Source organism: Typopeltis vanoorti, chromosome 3 (assembly GCF_054136105.1).
Source record: "Typopeltis vanoorti isolate ZY-2024b chromosome 3, IOZ_Tvanoo_1.0, whole genome shotgun sequence".
NCBI classification, from domain to species: domain Eukaryota; kingdom Metazoa; phylum Arthropoda; class Arachnida; order Uropygi; family Thelyphonidae; genus Typopeltis; species Typopeltis vanoorti.
In genome coordinates this window covers 174,760,267-174,784,789 of record NC_143551.1, presented here as the reverse complement: position 1 = coordinate 174,784,789, position 24,523 = coordinate 174,760,267, and the positions used below count along the sequence as shown (strand labels likewise).

General features: G+C 35.9%; 1 protein-coding gene across 1 annotated transcript in view; it reads right to left on the bottom strand.

Moving 5' to 3' along the window:
- Positions 1-24,523, bottom strand: part of LOC150108755 (uncharacterized) — a 112,893-nt gene that overhangs the window by 10,411 nt on the left and 77,959 nt on the right. Inside the window, exons 5-6 of the mRNA XM_090416213.1 lie at positions 13,467-13,569; positions 5,130-6,086 (exon numbers count right to left, since the gene is read on the bottom strand). Coding sequence (XP_090272339.1) covers positions 5,130-6,086; positions 13,467-13,569 — 1,060 coding nt within the window. The remainder of the gene's footprint in view (positions 1-5,129; positions 6,087-13,466; positions 13,570-24,523) is intronic.

The following is a 24,523-nucleotide window of genomic DNA, read 5'->3' as shown; positions in this document are numbered from 1 at the left end:
GTTAAAGATCGGTACTATCAATGTAAGAAGCCTGAATGGCAAAGAAATGGAGCTAGCTGAGGAATTAGATAAGTACCAGATCGACATAATAGGGGTGACTGAAACAAAAAAGACCAAAACTGGTGAGATCTTTCTGAGCAATAAATACAAAATGTGATATTCAGGCAATGACAATCAGGGAAAAGAAGGAGTAGCCATAGTATTCAACACAAAATATGAGGCTAATCTTGAATGGCAGTCAGTCTCAAGTAGAGTAATGTGGGCAAATATGAGAATGGGGAACTGGACAATGAGACTTATTTGTGCCTATGGTCCCACAGAAGGTTCTACTAAGGTAGAAGTGGAGGAATTTTTTGACGCTTTAGAAAAAGCAACCGACACAGTGAAAAAGGAAAAGTTGGTCCTTGTTGGGGATCTAAATAGCAGAGTAGGAAATGATTGTGAGACATATAAAAATATTTTGGGAAAATTTGGAGAAAAGAGCAAAGCTAATAATAATGGCAAATATCTGTTGGATTTCTGCTCAGGACATGGACTGGTTATTACTAACACCATGTTCCAACATAAAAATGTGCACAAATTCACATGGAGAGAAGAAGCTAGGAATAAGAAAAGTTTCATTGACTATGTTATTGTTGATAGTGATGTTTTCTCCCTGGTGCAGGACACCAGAGTGTACAGAGGATTTGAAATTGGAAGTGATCACTATTTAGTCTTAAGCAGGATAAAATTGAATTTCATATTGAAAAGAATAAGCGAATAAAAGTTGAGCAGCTCTCAGATGTGAACTGTAGACTAAAATACAGAAAGATTAATGAAAAGAAAATGAAAAAGTTTGAGAACAGGAATCAAACCTTGGAGATTCAGTGGCAAACTCTGAAGAAAACATTGATTGATTCTGCCAGAGAGGCATGTGGTGAGGTTGTCTGCAAAGATAAAAAAATCAGAACTCCCTGGTGGACACAGGAAGTTAAAGAGGCAGTGAAGGAAAAGAAGAAAGCATATCAAAAGTTCCTGGCAAATAAGTCAGCTTTTACTTTTACAGAATACAGAGACAAATGTAAGAAAGCTAAACAGTGTGTAAAACTAGCTAAACAAAAGTCATGGGAGGACTTTGGCAAGAATATAGAAAATAAATATCAAGAAGGTGGCAAAATATTCTGGAGGTTGTTGAAGAAGCTTAGGAATGGAGGAAAGACTGCTGTAAAAGGAGTTAGAGATGATAAAGGTGACATGAAAACAGGAGAAAAAGATATCCTTGAAGTATGGAGTAATTACTTTGAAAAACTGCTAAATGAAACAAGCAGTGATGACAGCACAGTGATAAAAAACACTGACCAGGCATGCAGTCAGGATTGCATATCCATACTTGAAGTAGAAAAAGCCATCAAAGGCTTGAAATGTGGAAAGGCAGCAGGAGTAGATGATATTCGACCAGAAATGCTGAAGTATGGTGGTATAAGAGTCTTACAGTGGCTGCACTTCATAGTTCAGAAAGCCTGGACTGAGGGACGAATTCCCGATGATTGGAGTAGAGCTCTCATAGTACCCATATATAAAAAGGGAAATAAAACTGAATGTGAGAATTACAGAGGTATTTCCCTACTGAGTGTTCCTGGCAAGATCTATGCAAGTATACTTGAGAAACGGTTGAGAAGAATTGTGGAAGAAAAGCTTGGTGAAGAACAAGCTGGATTCAGGCCAAATAGAGGCTGTCAGGATCAGATCTTCACTTTACGACAAATAGTCGAGAAAGCATGGGAATATAACAAAGATCTGTATTTAAGTTTTGTCGATTTGGAAAAGGCATATGACAAGGTGCCAAGAGAGAAGCTATTCAATACGTACGCTGTATGCAGTTATATGGTGTCGATGGGGCATTATATCAAGCAATACTTAGTCTTTATTTGAGTTGTAAGTCAGCAGTTAGAATTGAAGGAAGTACAGGAAGATGGTTTAATGTTAAATCTGGTGTGAGACAAGGATGTACATTATCCCCTCTGTTATTCATTATCTATATGGATCACATTATGAAGGAAAGTGGTATTAAACCTGATATCAAAATTGGAGATGTTAATGTCAGCTCTTTGCTTTATGCAGATGATGTTATACTTCTAAATAAATCCAGTACAAGTCTGCAAGATTCTCTGATTAAATTGAATAGCTGTTGTAATAGATATGGTATGAAGGTCAGCAATAAAAAGACAAAGACAATGAAAATAGGCAGAATCATTGAAAATGTCAACTGTGTTGTGAATGGAGAACCTGTGGAACAAGTAAAACATTTCAGTTACTTAGGCATGATTTTTACTGAAGATGGTAAATTAAATATAGAAATCGACAACAGAATCAGCAAAGCTGGTATGGTGGGAAGTGAATTGAATAAATTCATATGGGATAAGAGAGAAATTAGTCGGAACACTAAATTAGCTGTATACAAGACAGTGTTCAAACCCGTTTTAACTTATGGATCCGAGAGCTGGGTCAGAAGTAAAACACTTGACGAAAGACTAGAGACCGCAGATATGAGAGTCCTGAGAAAGATTAGAGGCGTGAACAGATGGCATCAATGGCAATATCATATTAATGAGGATATTAGGAAAGAACTTGACATTGTCAGCATCCAGGAATGCGTTAGCAGAGCTAATCTCAGGTGGTATGGTCACTTAAATAGAATGGGAGAGGAAAGATTAGCAAAACAAGTGTTCTCTGCCAGGTTGGCAGGAAAACGACCCAGAGGAAGACCAAGATATAGGTGGATTGATACGGTACAAAGTGCCTTAGACGATAGAAATATAAGATCTGATAATGTTGGAGTCTTGACAAGTAACAGACTGATTTGGAGGAAAATTGTAGATAGGAAGTTAGTAATGATGTAAATTTTTCATGTAGTACTGTCATATCCTGTACACCCCTTGAGGGTACATGGCAGGAATTTGATGATGATGATGATGATGTGTCATAGGTGACAGACTAACAACCATCCTAAGACATTCAAGAAAGAATGTTTGAATCCCATAGTGGGATTCAAACTCGCAGCTGTGTGAGCTGTGTGTTTGAGTGTGAGGATATTATTTAACCTATCAAACAAGCTGAAAGGTTGTTTAACTTGTAACTGTTGTCAAACAAAATATCAAAAAAATCATGTAAAAGAATAACAGGATCATTTCAGTAAGACTTATTTACATTTTCATTCTGCTTCTTTGATATGATTTATGTCAATCTTTCATCATCATTTCCTTTAAATAAAACTGTTATATCACCCCAGTGGTAACATCAGTGTGTGTGGAGGGGGGGGGGGGGGGAGAAAGAGAGAAGGAAGATGGGTCAACAATAATGCAAGGTTATCATAGAAACAGGATTTGTGATACATTGCTGCTTGACTAACAGATTTCTGTCTGCCATATGTTATAGTTTTGTATTACAAAGAGATCATGAAATAAAACTTACAATAATAACATTATTTAATAAAATAGATTATTATGTTCTACGGCCTTTTTTTCCACTTTTAAACAAACTGTTTGTTCCCTCCATAATGTTAGCTTTGGTTTTCAGTTTTAGTACCCATAACAAAAACTACTGACACACCTAGTCTTTCTTGACTATTATAATATTTGTAAAGTGCCATTTAACATAGAAAAGGACTAACTAGTGGTTAGTAATTAGATGGTATCAAACATGGATTAAATGCTGGATGAGAGAAATAACTCATCTCTAAACTTCGATTTTTTTTATTTGCATTCAAACTACTTATGTGGTGTGGAATTATCTTGCTGGAAAAGAACCTGCATTTGTGTGACCAGTGCTAGGTAATACTATGCATAAATAGAAACACTTACATAGCTGATGACAACAGAGGTTGTCACTTACAGCATGTCAGAACCAACAAAAAGAAAGGGAGATCACAAGAAATAGCATATGTAAATAAATTATTAAATACACTTGAGAGACCATGTATTAAAATGCAGAGAATAAGCATGCTGGTGGCTTTCACTGGGTGATGAAATTCATCAATCATCTAAAGACATTTAGAAACATACAAATCTGCAATTGGATTTAAAACTCACAGCCTACTGACAATAGTGGACCAGCTATCCACTTGATCCAACAGGCTGGCTATCCAATTAAACTGACCAGATGGCCAACAAACAAAAAATGAATGCTATGAAGTATTCACAATACTATGGTCACTGCCTTCTAATGTACTCATTATTATTATTATTATACAGGTATCTCCAGAGCCTGTGTAGCTCAGTGGAAGTGGCACTTGTACTCCATGTTGCTTGACCACATGAAGAAAAATTTCAGTTCAAATCTAGTCACCAACTAGAGGAACATTTTCTAAGCTTTTTTTTCGACTGGTTCCCGAATGAGTCGATCTCTGTCATGGGCAAGCTAGTTTTTTTCTCTTGGAAACATGGATTTTTCGTCCCATAAACTCAAGAAAATTGATCGCCGTTCGGCAATCAATTTTCTTGAGTTTGCAGACATTAAAAATGTTGTGTAGGGTTAGGGATACGAGATGGCGGCACTTGTTAGCCATGTCTTCACTGCATGCCACTTAATTAGTGATAGACTTGGGCCAGCTGTCTCTGATTGGCCACCAGGAGATTGAACTGCCCATTCAGTCTCCAAAAGTTAGATAAGACTAAAACAGTCTCATCTACTCCCTATATGGGAATAAAAAGCATTAGCTAATTTTTTTTTTTTTTAAATCTCCATAGAGTGAGAAAAGAAGAGAGAGAGAGAAGAGCACTCATGAATAGGCTCGACTGTAGTCCTCCTCTGGACAGTATTAAGAATTTTTAGAGATCTGTAGTTAGTGGCTGAAGTTGTGAAAAGAAATAATATCATGTGAGAAAAGGAAGCCTTTTTTTCTTATTTAAAGGAAATGAGGAAAGTACTAATGTGCACATGCCAGGCATGGTTAAAAGTATGTATGTATGTATATATATGGAGTGAATGAACAGATATGAATTTACTGCCATAAAACATTTTTGAAAAGAATTTCTTCATATTTTCAAATGTTTCTTAATAAAATTGAATATTTGAATTATGCTATAATTAATGGCAACTATTTAAAAATACATAAAATAAATTAAATTCATAAGTAATAAAAAGAAACTTACTTGACTCCACAAATATATTCGAAACTTCAATCTTGTTCTTTAATTTGGGTATAAAACTTCTTTTTGTAGACAGTTTTTGCAAGTCTAGGTTACATGTCACACTGTGTAAATAATGGCTATCATTAATCTGGCTTTTTTCTTTAGATTCTTGATCTATTAAGAAGTCATTATTCTCTTGCCTTTTCCTTTTAACTTTGACCTTGTTCTTTAATTTGGGTATAAAACTTCTTTTTGTAGACAGTTTTTGCAAGTCTAGGTTATCTGTCACACTGCATAAATTATGGGTATCATTAATCTGGCTTTTTTCTTTAGATTCTTGATCTATTAAGAAGTCATTATTCTCTTGCCTTTTCCTTTTCTTTCCATTTATATGATAAACAGTTTTTTTTAATGATAATTCACACTCCACATGTTTTCTCTTTATTTTAATAGTATGTGTAGTTGTTTTACAGATGTTATTTCTCTCAGCTGAAAAATCTTTTAACCTAGATTTTAATAGTTCTCTTTGCTTGCTTTGATTTACTTCTTTTTGTTTAAAATGGCTATTTACAGGAACACTATGATCATTTAGTTCTGCTTTCTCACCTTTAATTTTCTTTTGTTTTATCACTAAACTGTTTTCCTGTAAATAATGATGATTCAGTAATACGTTAGCATCATTATCTTCAGATGTAACTGGAATATTCAATCCTGATGCTGGCATTAATACACCATTATCTGTCCTTCTTTTCTTGCTGGTTTTCAAGGAACAGCATAATGAATTGGAAATGGCACTCACACTGGAATTACTTATGGTAGTCGCATCTCCTTTTAATGATTCACTAGTACAAGAATCCACTATTAAATGTTTATCTCTTTTTTGATTCTCCTTTAATTTCAAATGGTGTACAGTTTGAGAAGACTTTGCGATGTGCTGACTAAAGTGAACCTTTGGTTCATCATAATGGCTAGAAACTTCTGTAAAACAAATATTACATGAATTAAAATTAAAAGTTAGATTAGAATAACAACAATGTAAAATTCAACATAAAAAAGTACTTTTAACAGTTTACATTTAGAACATTGTATATTAAGATAATCACACCCATGAATGCACTATTACTAAAGTACACTCTACAGTGTTTTTTCCAACTTTTTTTGACCACAACACCACAATAAGAAATGCATTGTGACTCAGTATGTGCGCGTGCGTGCGTGCGTGCGTGCGCGCGTGCACACGCACACACACACATTATTGTCATCATCAATCTCCTGACTGTAACCCTAATGGTTGTTCAGGTTATTATGACAGCACTACATGATTAAGTTTACATTATTATTAATCTATCCACAATTTTCTTCCAAATTAGTCTATTAAATGGAAGTACTCCAATATTGTAACATTTCATTCTTCTAAGGCAGTTCTGACTGAAGCAATTCACCTAGACCTTGGTCTTTCTCTGGGTCTCTATCCTGTCATCTTAGCATCAAACATCTGTTTTGCTAACCCTTCTTCACCCATTCTATTCAAATGGCCATACCACCTTAGATTAGCTTTGCTTATACATTCTTCTTCTTATTATTATTAGTATTATTATATCAAGACCCCCCATGGAGTCAGAGACTCATCTAGGAGGTCGTTTTGTCATACACATAGCTCATCATACCGTGCCTTAAACACACGCAAATTCTCTGCAGACACCACACTCTCAGGTAAGGCATTCCAATCATTCACAACTTTGCATGCAAAAAAAACCTGCTTCTCACATCCTCCTTATAGAGCTTCCAGGGATGACCTCTGGTTCTCCCCTGATCTTCCACTGTTTTCTGTAAAAACCTCTCCAACATTAATCTATGACAACCCCTTACTAACTTGTAGGCCTCTATCATATCACCCCTCTTTCTCCTATCCACTAGACTCTGTAAATTGCATCTTCTCAACCTTTCCTCATATTTGACATTCCACAGATCAGAAACTACTTGAGTAAGTCGCCTCTGGACCCATTCCAACACCTCTTCATCCTTTTGAAAACCAGGTGACAATCTGTGCATGCACAGTAGTCCATGTGTGGCCTAATCAAAGCCCTATACAATGAAACAAGAATCTCCTTATTTCTATAAGTCATTGTCCTCTGCATCATTTCCAGAATTCTTTGCGTTGTTCTCAAAATTTTGGCAATGTGTCCCATAAACTTCAGATCCTTATCCACTATCACCACCTCCAACAATACATCCCCACTAAGCATAAATTCCACATCCCATCTGTTTCTCAAATTTTAAAACCTTACATTTTGCAACATTGAACTCGCATTCCCGTTCACTCAATTTATTCAAGTCTTCTTGTAAGGCCACAAAACATCTTCTCTACTCTTCATAATTCGTCCCAACTTTGCATGATCTGCAAACTGAATATCCCCATTCAAATCTTAGCCAATGTCATTAATATACAGGTTAAACAGCAACATCCCTAAAACAGATCCCTGAGGCATATCACTAGTGACTTTCCTCTTCCGAGAAACTGTTCCCCCATTCACAACTTGTTGATACCTATCAGATAGCCAGTTTCTAATCCATTGCACTAATCTAATATCCAACCCCATCCGCTCTAGTTTAGCTATCAACTTATAATGTGGTAATCTATCAAAAGCCTTTGCAAAATCAAAGTATACTACTGCGTATCCCTCTCCCCTGTCCAAGAAAGCCGTCACCTTATTATAATAAGTAAGTAGATAACTAAAACATGACCTCCCTTTAGCAAATTCATGCTGTCCATCAAAGATAATACCATTGTTGTCAACCCAATTCTGAATCCTAGTGCTCACCAACTTCTCCAACAACTTAACCACAACACCCAACACACAGATAGGCCTATAATTTGATGCTTGAGTTCTATTATATCCCTTAAGAAAATGGCACAATCTTGCCCTCCTTCCACTCCTTTGGAACTCAACCCAGTGCAACTCATATTAAAATATATGTCAAGGCAGATGTCAACTCCCTGGCACATTCCTTCAAAATACATCATCATCAAATTCCTGACATGTACCCTCAAGGGTTGTATATCATAACAGGATATGAGAGTACTACATGAAAAATTTACATCATTCCTAACTTCCTATCTACAATTTTCCTCCAAATCAGTCTGTTACTAGTCAAGACTCCAACATTATCAGATCTTATATTTCTATCGTCTAAGGCACATTGTACCGTATCAATCCACCTATATCTTGGTCTTCCTCTCGGTTTTTTTCCTGTCAACCTCACAGAGAACACTTGTTCTGCTTATCTTTCCCTGCCCATTCTGTTTAAGTGACCATACCACCTGAGATTAGCTCTGCTAACGCATTCCTGGATGCTGACAATGTCAAGTTCTTTCCTAATATCCTAATTTTTAATATGATATTGCCATTGATGCCACCTGTTCATGCCTCTAATCTTTCTCAGGACTCTCATATCTGCGGTTTCTAGTCTTTGGTCAAGTGTTTTATTTCTGACCCAGCTCTCAAATCCATAAGTTAAAACTGGTTTGAACACTGTCTTGTATACAGCTAATTTAGTGTTCCGACTAATTTGTCTCTTATTCCATATGAATTTATTCAATTGACCGCCTACCATACCAGCTTTGTTGATTCTGCTGTCTATTTCCATATTTAATTTACCATCTTCAGTAAAAATCGTGACTAATTAGCTGAAATGTTTTACTTGTTCCACAGGTTCCTCATTCACAACACAGTTGACATTTTCAACAATTCTACCTATTTTTATTGTCTTTGTCTTTTTAATGCTGACCTTCATACCATATCTATTACAACAGTTATTCAATTTAGTCAGGGAATCTTGAAAACTTGTAGCGGATTTATTTAGAAGTATAACATCGTCCGCATAAAGCAAAGAGCTGACATTAACATCTCCAATTCTGATATCATGTTTAATATCACTTAACTTCATAATGTGATCCATATAGATAATGAATACAGAGGGGATAATGTACATCCTTCTCTCACACCAGATTTAACATTAAACCACCTTCTGTACTTCCTTCAATTCTAACTGCTGACTTACAACTCAAATAAAGACTAAGTATTGCTTGATATAATGCCCCATTGACACCATATAACTGCAGCGTATTGAATAGCTTCTCTCTTGGCACCTTGTCATATGCCTTTTCCAAATCGACAAAACTTAAATACAGATCTTTGTTATATTCCTATGCTTTCTCGAATATTTGTCGTAAAATGAAGATCTGATCCCGACAGCCTCTATTTGGCCTGAATCCAGCTTGTTCTTCACCAAGCTTTTCTTCCACAATTCTTCTCAACCGTTTCTCAAGTATACTTGCATAGATCTTGCCAGGAACACTCAGTAGGGAAATACCTCTGTAATTCTCACATTCAGTTTTATTTCCATTTTTATATATGGGTACTATTAGAGCTCTACTCCAATCATCGGGAATTTGTCCCTCTGTCCAGGCCTTCTGAACTATGCAGTGCAGCCACTGTAAGACTTTTACCACCATACTTCAGCATTTCTGGTGGAATATCATCTACTCCTGCTGCCTTTCCACATTTCAAGCCTTTGATGGCTTTTTCTACTTAAAGTATGGATATGTATTCCTGACTGTATGCCTGTTTTGTTTTTTACCACTGTGCCCTCACTGCTTGTTTCATTTAGCAATTTTTTGAAGTAATTACTCCATACTTCAAGGATATCTTTTTCTCCTGTTTTCATATCACCTTTATTATCTCTAACTCCTTTTACAGCACTCTTTCCTCCATTCCTAAGCTTCTTCAACAACCTCCAGAATATCTTACCACCTCTTGATATTTATTTTTTATGTTCTTGCCAAAGTCTTCCCATGATTTTGTTTAGCTAGTTTTACACAGTGTTTAGCTTTCTTACATTTGTCTCTGTATTCTCTAAGAGCTAAAGCTGACTTATTTGACAGGAACTTTTGCTATGCTTTTTTCTTTTCCTTCACTGCCTCTTTAACTTCCTGTGTCCACCATGGAGTTCTGATTTTTCTATCCTTGCAGACAACTTCACCACATGCCTCTCTAGCTGAATCAATCAGGGTTTTCTTCAAGACTTGCCACTGAATCTCCAAGGTTTGGTTCCTATTCTCAAACTCTTTCATTTTTTGTTCAATAATCTTTGTGTATTTTAGTCTACAGTTAACATCTGAGAGCTGCTCAACTTTTATTCGCTTTAAAACTTTCTTACATGTTATTCTTTTCAATATGAAATTCAATTTTATCCTGCTCAAGACTAAATAGTGATCCCTTCCAATTTCAAATCCTCTGTGCACTCTGGTATCCTGTACCAGGGAGAAAACATCACTATCAATAATGACATAGTCAATGAGACTTTTCTTATTCCTTGCCTCTTCTCTCCATGTGAATTTGTGCAAATTTTTGTGTTGGAACATGGTGTTAGTAATAACCAGTCCATGTCCTGAGCAGAAATCCAACAAGTATTTGCCATTATTATTAGCTTTGCTCCTTTCTCCAAATTTTCACAAAATATTTTTGTATATCTCACAATCATTTCCTACTCTGCTATTTAGATCCCCAACAAGGACCAACTTTTCCTTTTTCATTGTGTCGGTTGCTTTTTCTAAAGCATCAAAAAATTCCTCCACTTCTACCTTAGTAGAACCTTCTGTGGGACCATAGGCACAAATAAGTATCATTGTCCAATTCCCCATTCTGATATTTGCCCACATCACTCTACTTGAGACTGCCTACCATTCAAGAAGATTAGCCTCATATTTTGTGTTGAATACTATGGCTACTCCTTCTTTTCTTTGATTGTCATTTCCTGAATATAACATCTTGTATTTATTGCTCAGAAAGATCTCACCAGTTTTTGTCTTTTTTGTTTCAGTCACCCCTAATATGTCGATCTGGTACTTATCTAATTCCTCAGCTAGCTCCATTTCTTTGCCATTCAGGCTTCTTATGTTGATAGTACCGATCTTTAACTCTGGTGATGTTGAGTTCGGGTGTGCTTTCAGATTTGTTCCAGTAGCTGACTTTTTGATGTTTGCCCTGGTTCCCTGGCGAAAACAACGGGGGCCTTGTTTAACCGGGCGATGCCCCAGCCGGCATGTAATTTTGTCATGTTGTAACATCATTTTCTATATTGGTTTAAGCCAATAAGAATACAATTTGGTCGGCTAAATCCCAAATTGCCAGCCCATCCTCGTTCGTTCAGTATCCAGGTAGATACCCAACAGGGCGCACCACGAGAAGGTGAGGATTGGACGTTGTCAGAAGCCCTGGTCGGTTCTCCACATTCCTTTAAAGGCTATGTCGAGGTCTCCTCTCAGTTATACAGCTTTGACCCTTAAGCACCTCTTCAAAATACGTGGCGATATATTATCAAGTCCCACAGCCTTATTAACATCATGTTTGTTCAATTCCCCATACACCTCTTGCTTACTTATGAAATGGATAACTCACTCAAATATCTCCATTGTATCTTCTGCAGTAATTGTCCTTATACCATTTTCTCCAATCAATGTCATCCTTCCATTCTTTTATTTATTTATTTATTATTTTTTATTTTTTTTTTTTACTGGCTATATATCGAAAGAACTCCCTAGGATTCTTTTTGGCTTCATTAGATAACTGCTGCTCATACTTCACTTTTGCTACCCTTACCAACGAAGTCATTCACCTTGCCTGATATTTGTAATACTAATGGAATTGGTTATTACCACTTCTCTTATGCTGCCTCTATAATGCCTTTTTTCTCTGTATTGCATGCTTAATCTCTTCATTCATCCATTTCACACCTACCTTATTAAACCTTCTGGCCCTTGGAATACATTTAGACATTGCTTCTACTAGATAGTTCTTGAATATTCCCCCCAAGATGCACTGATCTCTTTTCCAGCTAACTCCTCATTTCATGCTACACCTGCAAGCTGTCTCCTGAGCTCCTTATAATCTCTAGCCTTGTAGGTCCACATATAGCCTTTTCTTACAGAGGTCCTCACACTGCAGGCAACTACCCAGGTAATCACTTCATGGTTACTCTCACCAACTGGAGGGTGATTTCACCCCTCATTTATAATTGCATCCTCTGATGAGATGATCAAATCCAAGACCCTCAATCTTCATGTGCCCTCTGTTACATACTCTCTGAGGTAGTTGTCCCTCAAAAACATTTTCTTTACTTCCAGTTGCCATCTCATCATCCCCGTCTATATTGCCATAGTTAAAATCGCCCATAATAATCACCCTTTTCTTATTTGCTTGAATAAGAAAAGGGTGATTAAATGGATGGTAGTGACTATGAAGTCACTACTTCATAGTCACTACCATCCACATTGCCAGGTCTATAACAGCATCCAACTAAGTATTTCATTCTATTTACCTCTATCTCACACCATACTACCTTAAAGCCAATGGCACTATTTCCCTCTTGCATCTCTACTTTGTATAGACATAACTCTTTTTATATTTTTGTGCAGCACAGTGTGTGTGTGAAATATATTCATTGCAAAAATTGAAGGATGTGTGGAAGGAAATTGAAATGGGAGAAAGAGTGTGTATTAAATATGTATACTCAAAGTGAGTATACATGTTTTGTTTTGTTTAGTAAAGGGTTACAATGATTGAAATGAACAAAGCAAAATAGAATGTTCACAAGTTTTGAAACTCTGCTCCATAAACCAAATTTAAACAGGATAATAATCAACATCAAATTCCTGATATGTACATTCCCAGATCTTATATTTCCGTCTTCTAACTGCATCAATTCACCTCTGGGTCTTTTCCCTACCAGTCTGGCATCAAACAGCTGTTTTGCTAACCATTCCACTCTCATTTTTAAGTGGCCATACTAACTGAGATTAGTTCTACTCATGTATTCCTGAATGCTAACAATGTTAAGTTGTTCCTTCCTAACTGTCACAGGTTTTCACATTATGTGCCCTATTATTATACTTGAACATTCTGTTCTACTTTGCTCATTTTAACCTGTGTGACATAGCACAAAAGATCAATGCCAGGCTGGATATTCTGCTCAGAATAAGCACACAGATAAGTTATTTGTTTATAACTATTCATATTTGATGAATAGCTATAAACCAGCAAGAAAAACAAACAAAACTGAGAGTCATAATACACTATATAGATAGCATTAACTGCTATCTATATAGTGTATTATGACTCTCAGAGCATTAATCGGGTTTCAAAGAAGTCAAGATGTTTGTCCATGACAGACTGTTGTAAGATTTTGTAAGAGATTTATGAATAATAAAATTACAGGTCAGTGAAGTTTAGGATAGAATAAATATAAAGAAAAAAGTTTTGACATTTTGTTTACCACTTTTTCATTCAATTTTCTTACCATCATATTTTATCTTGCTACTCTGTATGAAATAATCACTGCTAGTGGGCAAGAAAGCATGGCTGCTATCTTCTGATTTTTGCAGGATACCTTTTCTATCAGCCTGTTAAAAAAATTACCATTTATATTTATTTTAATGAAACATTCAATATATAATTAAAATATCCTCATTATGATTATCACTTATTTCAGTGTTCCAATGGTTGGTCACCTACAAACAGTGTTCCAGTGTTTGTAGGTGATCATGAAAACCATAGTTTTAGTAATGTTCTGGAGATATTGTTGACATGTTTTATTTATTATGTCTACAAATGGATGTTTGCTTTTAGGCTCATTTGCAGAGGAAAAAGATGAGTTCTGGGGTGGTGGCTGTGGGGCCCTACCTGATTACTATCAGGTAGGACCTTAATATCTGACTAAACCAGCTGAGTCCTGCATGAAAAAGGCATATAGAAAATTATTACCATCCAAGATGAAATTAGATTCTAGATCTTATTTCAAGACAAAGAATGTATGATGCAGCCAATCATACAAGAATGCATCACTCTAAATAATTTTCTCCATTTTCAAAAGTAAACAAAAACACAAATCAAATTTGACTCAAATATCATCCTTTATAACTAGATTCTGTCACCTTCTCACAAGTATTTCAGTTTTGTGTTTAAATATGTGTAGGTGCCCTTTTATATATATATATATATATATATAAGGGCACTTTCAAACTGGCTGCATCCAGATGGCATTACAGACCTCCACATACCTGATAATTTGATGTAGTCAAAAGCAGTAAATATTTCCAGTGACTTTTCCCTCCAAAAGTATATCAACATCATGTGCAGCAATTATAAATGGGCACACCTACCCTCTGTAAGTAATCACTAAACGTCTGCCAGTAATAAGGAACCGTGGCAACGTAAGCCAATTTGACTGCAGGCAGATAGTTGAGGCCCAGAGGGCAGGTGCCAGTATTTCGGAAACAGCCACACTTGTGTTAGATCCTGAATGCAGAGCTTTACAAGTAAATTATTTATTCAGGATTTAACATGACAAACTACTACTTATTAAGGAGATATCTGCACATCAACTAATAATTATAAAGTGTTGTTTTATGTTTTGTAATAATGTATTGTCTATATGTGTGATATAGTGAGAGTTATTGTTTGGTTATTTGTAATTCCCAAGTAAGCTGTCTAGTACATTGCGAAAGTCTGAGAAAAATTATAAGTAGCAATCCGGAATAATCGCGTATAATCGGTACGAGTCGAGCGTAACGATGGAGGCTATACCTACGTGGAACTATGACGTCAGAGCGCCTACCTAGAATAATGTAACCGGACAGGTTGGCGAGAGTGTAGGATCACCCAAGGGGCATGAACGATGGGGTTCGTGGGTGAAAACTGGATTGAATAGAGGGCGCCCGAATAGGGCGAATAAAAGACGAAGCACGCCTTTTAAGGGGCTTTTTGACCTTTTGATCTTCAAGTGCTGGATTCGAGTTTTAGGGAGAGTTGGTCAGAGGATTCGTGAGAGAGCAGTGGGTCTTCTACGGTAATGACGGACGGCAGGTTCTTTTCTTGAGAATGCTTGGAGATTTTCAAGCAGAGCTGATCGCGATATGACGGCCCATGTGGAATCGAGCCTGATGAGACCTCAAAAAAGGTTGAAACCGGTCTGGGTAGTGACCTCTCCTCATAATGTAAAACAGTACTACATCTCCTAAGAGCTGTGTGTTTTTACATTATGAGAAAATATCAAGAACAGTGAGGGATCTTGCTCCACCTTTGCAATGAGTTGCCGTGGTGTGGCACTACCAAGTGGTCACTTACGCTTGGATACGCTGACAGTTCGTCGGCATGAAACGTTCAGATCGTAGTTTTTTTATCTTAGTTTCGCTTACTGGCTGAAAAACAATAAGGGATTTTTATCCCCTTAACAGAAGAGACTCTTGTTCATGGAAATAATTCAAAATTTAAAAGGATACACACAATAATTTATCTCACGCTAGCGCTGTGCAGATTCAGTTAGCAGTCGTAGACCGAATCTCACTTAAACAATTATATCTAAATTCCTTCCCGCCAAAAAGGTTCAATTTCATAAGTGGTGGTTTGAATTCGTAATCAGGCATAACTCAGGTATAAGGTACAAAACATGTTTATTGGAAAACACAAAACATTTACAGCTATATAAGCTTAAATACTCAATGGATCAAAATTCACTCTAAGTTAAGGGTTATACTAAATCACAATGAATCAGAGCAAGTTAAATCCTTCAATTATGAAAGGACAAGATTAGGTTTAAGCAAAATACTACTACTATATAATTCCTTTCACAAGTTACTCACAAAATACTTATTGAACACTTTCATTAATACTCTGTCAATGATTACCTTAATTCTAAATTTCATTTAAGCAAGTCTAGCCATTCACAAATCACTGCCTATTTAACAACTCTTCTTTGTTCCACAAGGGCTTAATTAATTCAGTCAAATTCTCACTAAAAGTTCTCTACTAGTGTCCTTTAGTTACAACGCACACAAATTTCTTTTTCTTCTAAACAAATTTTTAACATAGAACGAAAACTCTTACATTACCGGATCCTTTCAAATTTCATGCCGCCATCTCACGTAGGTCTGGATTACCGTACTGCATATTCTTCGGCTGTCTTTGCACCTGGCGATGTACTACGCTTTTTCTTTTAATCATTTCCGACTGTTGCGTGCTGCCTACCGCTCCGCAGGAAACTTTCTCCAATGGGGCATTCTGCTAAGGCTCGATTCCACATGGGCCGTCATATCGCAATCAGCTCTGCTTGAAAATCTTCAAGCATTCTCAAGAAAAGAACCTGCCGTCCGTCATTACCATAGAAGACCCACCGCTCTCTCACGAATCCTCCAACCAACTCCCCCTAAAACTCGAATCCGGCACTCGAAGATCAAAAGGTCAAAAAGCCCCTTAAAACGGCGTGCTTCGTCTTTTATTCGCCCTATTCGGGTGCCCTCTATTCAATCCGGTTTTCACCCATGAACCCCATCGTTCATGCCCCTTGGGTTATCCTACACTCTCGCTAACCTGTCCGGTTACATTATTCTAGGTAGGCGCTCTGATGTCATAGTTCCACGTAGGTATAGCCTCCATCGTTACGCTCGACTCGTACCGATTATACGCGATTATTCCGGATTGCTACTTATAATTTTTCTCAGAATTTCGCAATGTACTAGACAGCTTACTTGGGAATTACAAATAACTAAACAATAACTCTCACTATATCGCACACATGGACTATACATTATTACAAAACATAAAACAACACTTTATAATTATTAGTTGATGTGCAGATATCTCCTTAATAGTAGTTTGTCATGTTAAATCCTGAATAAAGAATTTACTTGTAAAGCTCTGCATTCAGAATCTAACACTTGGTTGCTCCTGTACTAATGTATCAAGGGTGTACCAGGAATGGATTAACCACGAACAGACATCCATCAGAAGGGCTCACATTGGTCAACCATGTGTGGTTGAGCCTAGAAGTGAGTGTTGAATGTCACGACTGGTATCTCAGCAACGACGTGCAACAGTCACAACAGCAGGGCAGTTTAACCCATTTTCACATGCACCATGTACCATACCTTACTTCACCTGGGGCACCTTATTTCCTGCTGCACCCTTATGCCATCATAATGGTGCAGCAGGAAATGGGATTCATCACTCTAGATGACCTCCTTCCATCTGCCGAGGGTCCATTGCCGATGTTTCTTGGCCCATGCAAGCAGAGTTCATGTTTAGTGTAAACAGCATGAAGCTCTATCCCCTAGTTGCACAGCTGGGATTCAACAGGCCAGAGGAGGTGGTCTTATGGTCTTAGGAGCTTTTTCCTGGCATGCCCTAGATCTGTTGGTTATCATCCCACAAACACTGAATGGTGAACGTCTGCTGACCTGTTAGCTGACCATCTCCATCCATATCTGTAGGAGATCTACCCTGACCACAGTGCCATCTTTCAACAGCTCAATGCACCTTGTCATCGAGCTTATACAACTACTGAGTGGTTGCAGGAATATGACAACAAATTTGCCACATTACCTTGGCCCTCAAACTTCTCTGATTGTAATCCAATCAAATATGTGTGTAACATGCTAGAATGGGATGTGAGAGCTGCTGATCCTCCTCCAGGGAATGAACGTAAAATGAGGAATTGCTACAGTCGACATGGATCAAGTCAAGCATGGAAGATTTTTGACATCTTGTGGAATTTGTTCTTAGGCATCTGCAAGCTGTGATTGCACAGAGAGATGGAGAAACAGGTTATTGAGTGGGTGTTCCTAATGCAAAGCTAACTCAGTGTATACACACACACACACTTTCCTTCATTAAAATGCAACAGTTTAGCTGACATAAACATAGCTTGTACAAGACCCTAATGATTACAACACTGCAGTTATCAAAATGTCAACAATTATTTAAAGTTAAGAATTTCCACTTCTACGGTGTTGTAAATTTTTCAATAAAATTTGAACCTTTGATCTTAAAGTAAAAGCATTCCTTAACATTTACTTAGAAAATGTTAACAACAATGGAAATTAATATTTGTAGCATTAATCATTAGCAAATTAATAAGAAGTAGCATGTTTAAGGATAAAATAGCTATTTAAAACTTTGCTTTCAAGAGTCCTTTTCTCAGAAGCTAAGAAACAACGTAATATATATATATATATATATATATATATACTGGGGGGCTCCATCCCCCTTCACTGTCATTGAAGATGCAACAACAGTGAAGCACTTTCCCTACATCACTAGAAATATGGGAAGGTCATTTTAGATCACTTCCAGCTCAAAAGCTTAGTTAGATGCCATAAACATCACTTAGAGTATCATGATGAAATGTTAATTGCCATTATTAATTTCCTAATGTATAATTTAAATGAGCATACAGGATACTATGACAGTACTACATGATTAAATTAACATTATTTCTCATCTCCCATTAACAATTTTATTCCAGATAGTCTAGCACTTGTTATATCTTATATTTCTGTCTTTTAGGATACTCCAGACTGCATCTTGGTCTTTCCTGCCATCTTGGCATCAAACACCTGTTTCGCTAATCTTTCATTTTTTATATATTTTTTCCTTGAAACATCTGCTCACTCCCTAAATTTTTCTCAGAAACTTTCAATTTCTGGTCTCTAGTCTTTTACCAATTGCTTCATTTCTAACCTCACTCTCAAGATCCATAAGTTTAGCAATACAAATGATGCTAAACAAAAATTGCAATACAAATACATTGGTTTGAACAGTGTTATGTATGCTGCTGGTTTAATGCTTTGGCTAATTTCTCTCTTATTTCATATAAATTTAGTCAAAATATTAAACTAGCAGTATACACAACAGAGTGAGCAAAGCTCACTCTGTTGTCAATTTTTATATGTAATTTGCCATCTTCACTAAAATTATGCCTATTCGAATTGATGAAATACTTTACTAGTTCTATAGGTTTCACATTGAGAATGCAGTTGAAGTTTTCTGTGTTCTTAGCTATTTTTAGTTTTTCTGTTTATTGCAGATTGTCATGTCAAATTTGTTACAACTGTTCTTTAATTAAGTAAGCGAATTCTGTTTTTTGTTTGGATTTGTTTAGAAGGATACATCATCTGCATAAAACAAAGAGCTAAATTTCACATCTTCAATCCTGATATCAGGTTTAATGCCACTTTCTTTCAGAATGTGATCCATACAGATGATGAACAACATTAGAGATAATGTACAACCTTGTCTTGTAGCTGCTTTTAAGCCAAACCATCTTCCTGTACATCTTTCAATTCTAACTGCTGGCTTACAACTTAAATATAGACTATGTATTGCTGTATAATGTTCCATTTATCTCATATAATTGTCACATTTTAAAAATGTTTTCTCTTAGTACCTTATCACGTGTGTGTTTTCCATATCTACAAAACTAAACAGATATCATTGTTGAATTCCCATGATTTCTCAACTATTTTTTTTCATAAAATGAAAATCTGATCTTAACAACCCTTATTTAACCTGAACCCAACACCAGTACTTTTCCAAGTATTTCTTTCACAAGTTTTCTTAACCTCTTCTCAAAATATTTATGCAAGCATAAATTTTACCTGAAACACTTAGTAGGAAAATTCCTCTTGTAATTCTCACACCGTTTTATTTCTCTTTTTATAGATGAGTACTATGAGAGTTATACTCCACTGTAAAACTTTTATACCTCTATATTTGAACTTTTTTTTTTCTGATCAAATATCATCTATTCCAGCTACATTTCCACATTTCAGGTTTTTAATGACCAGTGGCATTGCATGCCCATTTCAGTTGGGTGCTGTCATGTGGTTTATACAACCCACACTATAAAATTCATGTCAATTTGACCATATGATTGCATTTTTATCGATGTATGAAAGTGTTAAGAGTACATAGTGCATCAGCGCTCATCTTAACTGGTCCAATGCAATTAATTGTAGTATAACTTTGGATACTTCAATTTATCAATTAATTGTAACAAACCTGCATAGAGAGGGAGACGTGTCTGTTTTAAGATATATTAGAAAACAAATAATGAAGGAGAATGCTATATTTATTATTACAGAGAGAGACCTCCAGGGAATCAGGTACTCATTGAAGAGGCTATATTTGGTTGGTATATTTGAATTGCTCAAAGGTGTAAATATAATAGTATATTTGGAAAAGAAGGACAAGGCTTACCTCCTTTGACTACAATCATACAATCTGCAACTCTTGCAGAAAATGGGACATTCAGTAGATCGTCAACACTGTTTCCCATTGCAAATATGGGCAAAATAGTTAAAAATTATTTATTGAAAATTCTTCTTCTTCTTGGCTTCATGTGTTAGGCAATTGTTTGACTGTAACATTTTCAAGGGTTTAAAAAGTCTTCTGCCTATCTCCTCCTGGGTCTTCCTCTTGATCAGTATCCCTTTGGTTTATATTTCCAGGCAATCTGTCCTCATTCATTCTTTCTATGTGGTTTTTCCCAGTTCTCTGTATAGTTTGTGATGTCTTCTATTATGTTAATTATGGATAATTGTTTTCTTATTTCTTCATTTCTTATCTTGTCTATTCTTTTATAGCCTGTGAGCAGTCTTAGCAACTTCATTACTGCAGCTTCCACTTGTCTTTTATTTCATTCTCCCAAAGTCCATGTTTTGCTGCCATATTTCAAAACTGGTTTGGCTATTATTTTATATAGTTTTATTTGGGTTGTTCTAGACATCTGTTTATTGAAGTGTCTGTTCAAGGTTCTGATGACTGCGAGGAATTTTTGCTTTTTTATATGCAATGTCGATTTCTGCATTGGGGCTTATGTAATTCCCTAGATATTTAAATTTGTTCACTTGTTCTATTACTTTGTTGTGGATGACTGGTTTGCATCTTTTAATTTCTTTACCTTGAAATGCTATTGATTTTGTTTTATTTATTGAGATTTTCATGTCATACTATTCTATTGTTTTGTTCGATACATGCAGATTTTTCTGTAATTGGACTTCATTTTCAGCAAAAATAACTTGATCGTCAGCATACAAAAGGCTAGTTAATTCTTTATTTCCTATTTTAATTACTATGATTTTGTTTTTCCTCCATGCTCTTGAAATTTTTTCCATATACAGAGTCCATCAAAAAATGTATACACACTTCAGCAAAAGAAAAACCTGTATAAAAATTGTAATACTAAATTTATACAGATATCAAGGGATGAATACAAGTTACCTATGACTTCTACAATTACACGAGCTGCTCAAAGTGGCTACCATTATTACGACAAACTACTGCTTGGGCAACACTGGCCAAAGTATCCAGTGGGATTGCTGTGCATGCCGTTTCAATTTCTTTCCAAAGGGCCACCAGTGTAGCTGGATTTCTACGATACACTACATCCTTTAGAGTCCCCCCATTGGTAGAAGTCCAAGGGTGTTAAATCAGGAGAATGTGTTTGGGGGGGGGGACTCAACTGCACCTCTTCATCCTATCCACTTCCCTGTAAAGTCTCATCGAGGTAAGCTCTCATGTCTCGGTGGTAGTGGAGGGGGGGGTGCACCATCTTGTTGGAAGAGAAATTGATCATTCCCATAAAGTACACGAATGGCAGGTAAAATGGATGTGCATAGCATGTCTAGGTACACTTGACCAGTAACAGTACCTTCAAAAAAGAATGGTCCTATTACACCCCTAAATGACAATCCACACCAGACATTGAGTCCCGGTAAATTGACTGCCTTGTCCACATGAACGCCTGGATTTTCTTGAGCCCAGTAAACACAATTATGCCAACTGACTGTTCTGTTAAGCTTAAATTGTGCTTCATCAGACCAAATCAACTTCCTCACAAACCCCTCATTCTCATCTACCATGTGTTGAAACCACTCACAGTACTGCATTTTTCGATTAGGATCGTCTTCATTCATTGCATGTAATAATCTTGGGATGTAAACTTTCCATTTAGCTGTTTTAAGACTGCGCCATATGTTTGCACTGCTAACTCCTGTCTCATGTGCACATTGTGTGGTAGACTTCTGTGGCAAGCATGTAAACTGTTCCAACATCATAGCCGAGGAAGCAGGACTATTTAATTAATTTACTTTTTTCTGTCTAGAGCTGAAAAGTTCTCTTTGGTATTTCTTATTCACACTTATATTTATGTTTATCCTTTTGAAAGATTATGATTTAGCAATACAAATACAGGATAATCTTAGAAAGTAAATTCTAATTTCTCACAACTTAAAAGATTCACAAGACATGATGCTATGTTATGTAATGATGCATAATGCATGTAATTCTTTGCATGCATTTTTTTTTTTCTCCCCAAGTCCTCATCTGGTTTCAGGAAGCAATAAAGTGAAGTGATTTTTCTTCTGCTCCTCTTTCTATAATTTTTTCAATGACTGCTCAGTAACATAATGGCTGCATATCATAACAGTTACATATTTTAATGCTTAACAGTTGGCCAATACTGATTTCTATCATAATTATAATTACTAGGAAGACTGCATTAATGTGGCTAGGGGTATATTTGTATATGTAGGATATAAGCGTGCAGCAGGAGATGTGAAATAGAAATTCATCACCATTTCTGTTGGAAAAAAAAAACATTTAAGAAAGTTTTTATACCAAGTGACAGAGTTAGTTTTTATGCTCCAATGCTGCCTAAAAGATAATGTCAACATATTTTTATTATTATTTTATTAAGTTGTTCATTAAGTAAATTACATTGCATGTTTCATTTATTTTACATGATTACACATTATGTATGGCCTTTATATGAGTTGCTTTGTTGTTAATTCATCTTTGACCAGACTGAGTGTATGCTGAAGTGTGTGGTTCATATATATTGTTGAAAGCAAAAGGAAAGGCAATCTGCTTTCAAAGTTTCATGGTTTGAAAACAATGGCAAAATTTGAAAAAAAATATGAAACTCAATAAAAGAAGCATGTGGTAAAGTTGTCAAAAACATAAAACAAAAATAACAGCTCTTGATGGCAGCCCAAAAAAAAAAAAAAAAAGAAAGAATACATAGTGGAAACTACAAGCAATACAGAAAAGACACGGGGATGCTTATCAAAAGAATACAGAAGATAAATATCATGAAAATAGCAATGTTTTATCAATTACTGAAAAAAAAAAAAACCTAAAAATGAAAGAAAGAAGTGCACATAAGAATTTACAATGATTAACATGAGCAGTCAGGATACCTGAAATAATTATTTTCAAAAATTATTAAATAAGATAAACAGCCTTGTTTGCCAAGTGGACTGCTTCACCCCCCCCCCAACTAATATTGTGAATTCAAATCCCACAAAGGGCATGGATGTTTGTAAGTGAAATATGAATTCCATTGCTCAGCATGAGACCACTACTAGACCATTAGCCTGCTTATTGAAGGCCTGAAGTAGTTTGAAAAAAAGTTCCATGTTGGTCTCTAGAGCAGGGCTTCTTAATTATGTAAAAAATAAATAAAAGATATATAAAAAAAATGAATGAAACAAACTTAGCCCACCCATGATACTAAAATACAAGTTGATAAACTTTGTGGGTGGGAGTAAAAAAAAAAACTGGTAGAAAATGTTCTAGAGAAAGAATGTGATCATGAAAGTATTTGAAATGTTAATTATATTTGATATAAAAATTGAACAGTGGCTGCACTGCAGATTTTAGAAAGCACTCAGTTACTAAAATATAGTTCTCATTGTACCTACAAATAAATAAATAAATAACCTGAGAATTATAAATGAATTTCTCTAGTGAGCATTCAAGGAATTGTTTATGTAAGCATACTTGAGAAGAGGCTAAGAAAAACTTGGTGACAAATATGCTGAGATCAAACTAAATAAAAACTTTAAAACAAATATTTGAGCAATCATGGAAATATGCTCAGAATCTCTAAGTTTTATAGATCTTGAAAGGACATATGACAAGGTGTGAAGGAAAAATTTGTTTAAAAAATTAAGATTGTATTGTATAAATGGACCCATATACAGAGTGATATGTCATTTATAATTAAGTTGCAAATTAGCAGGCAGATCAGAATACACAGGAAGATAGGTTTGATGTATGAGTGCACATGATATTCATTGTCATTTATAAAGTACAGTACATCATATTCACCTTAATATATTAAGCTAAGTAGCCTATCATATAAACTTCATTACCGTCAAGATAAAACAATCGATTCTATCTACATAATCTTCTGGGAGAAAAATGCTATCCATGTATGACACTAATTCATCTTCAGCTAAAAAAACCTTATGAACATTCTGGGTGTCTCCAGATGGAATTCAAATCCCAATCTTTATATTTAAAGGACACTGTCTATCAATGAATTCCGGAGACTCAATCTACATTATGCAGATATAATATCAAAACTAATGTCAACTCACTCATTAAAACAAATACCAATAAGTCTCAACCATAACTTAAATAATAACATAATACAATGCTGAAGGATATTCATCACAAACTTTCTAGAGTTATAAACTAGTCCTTTAGTCCCTGCAATTCACTATAGTAACAGTT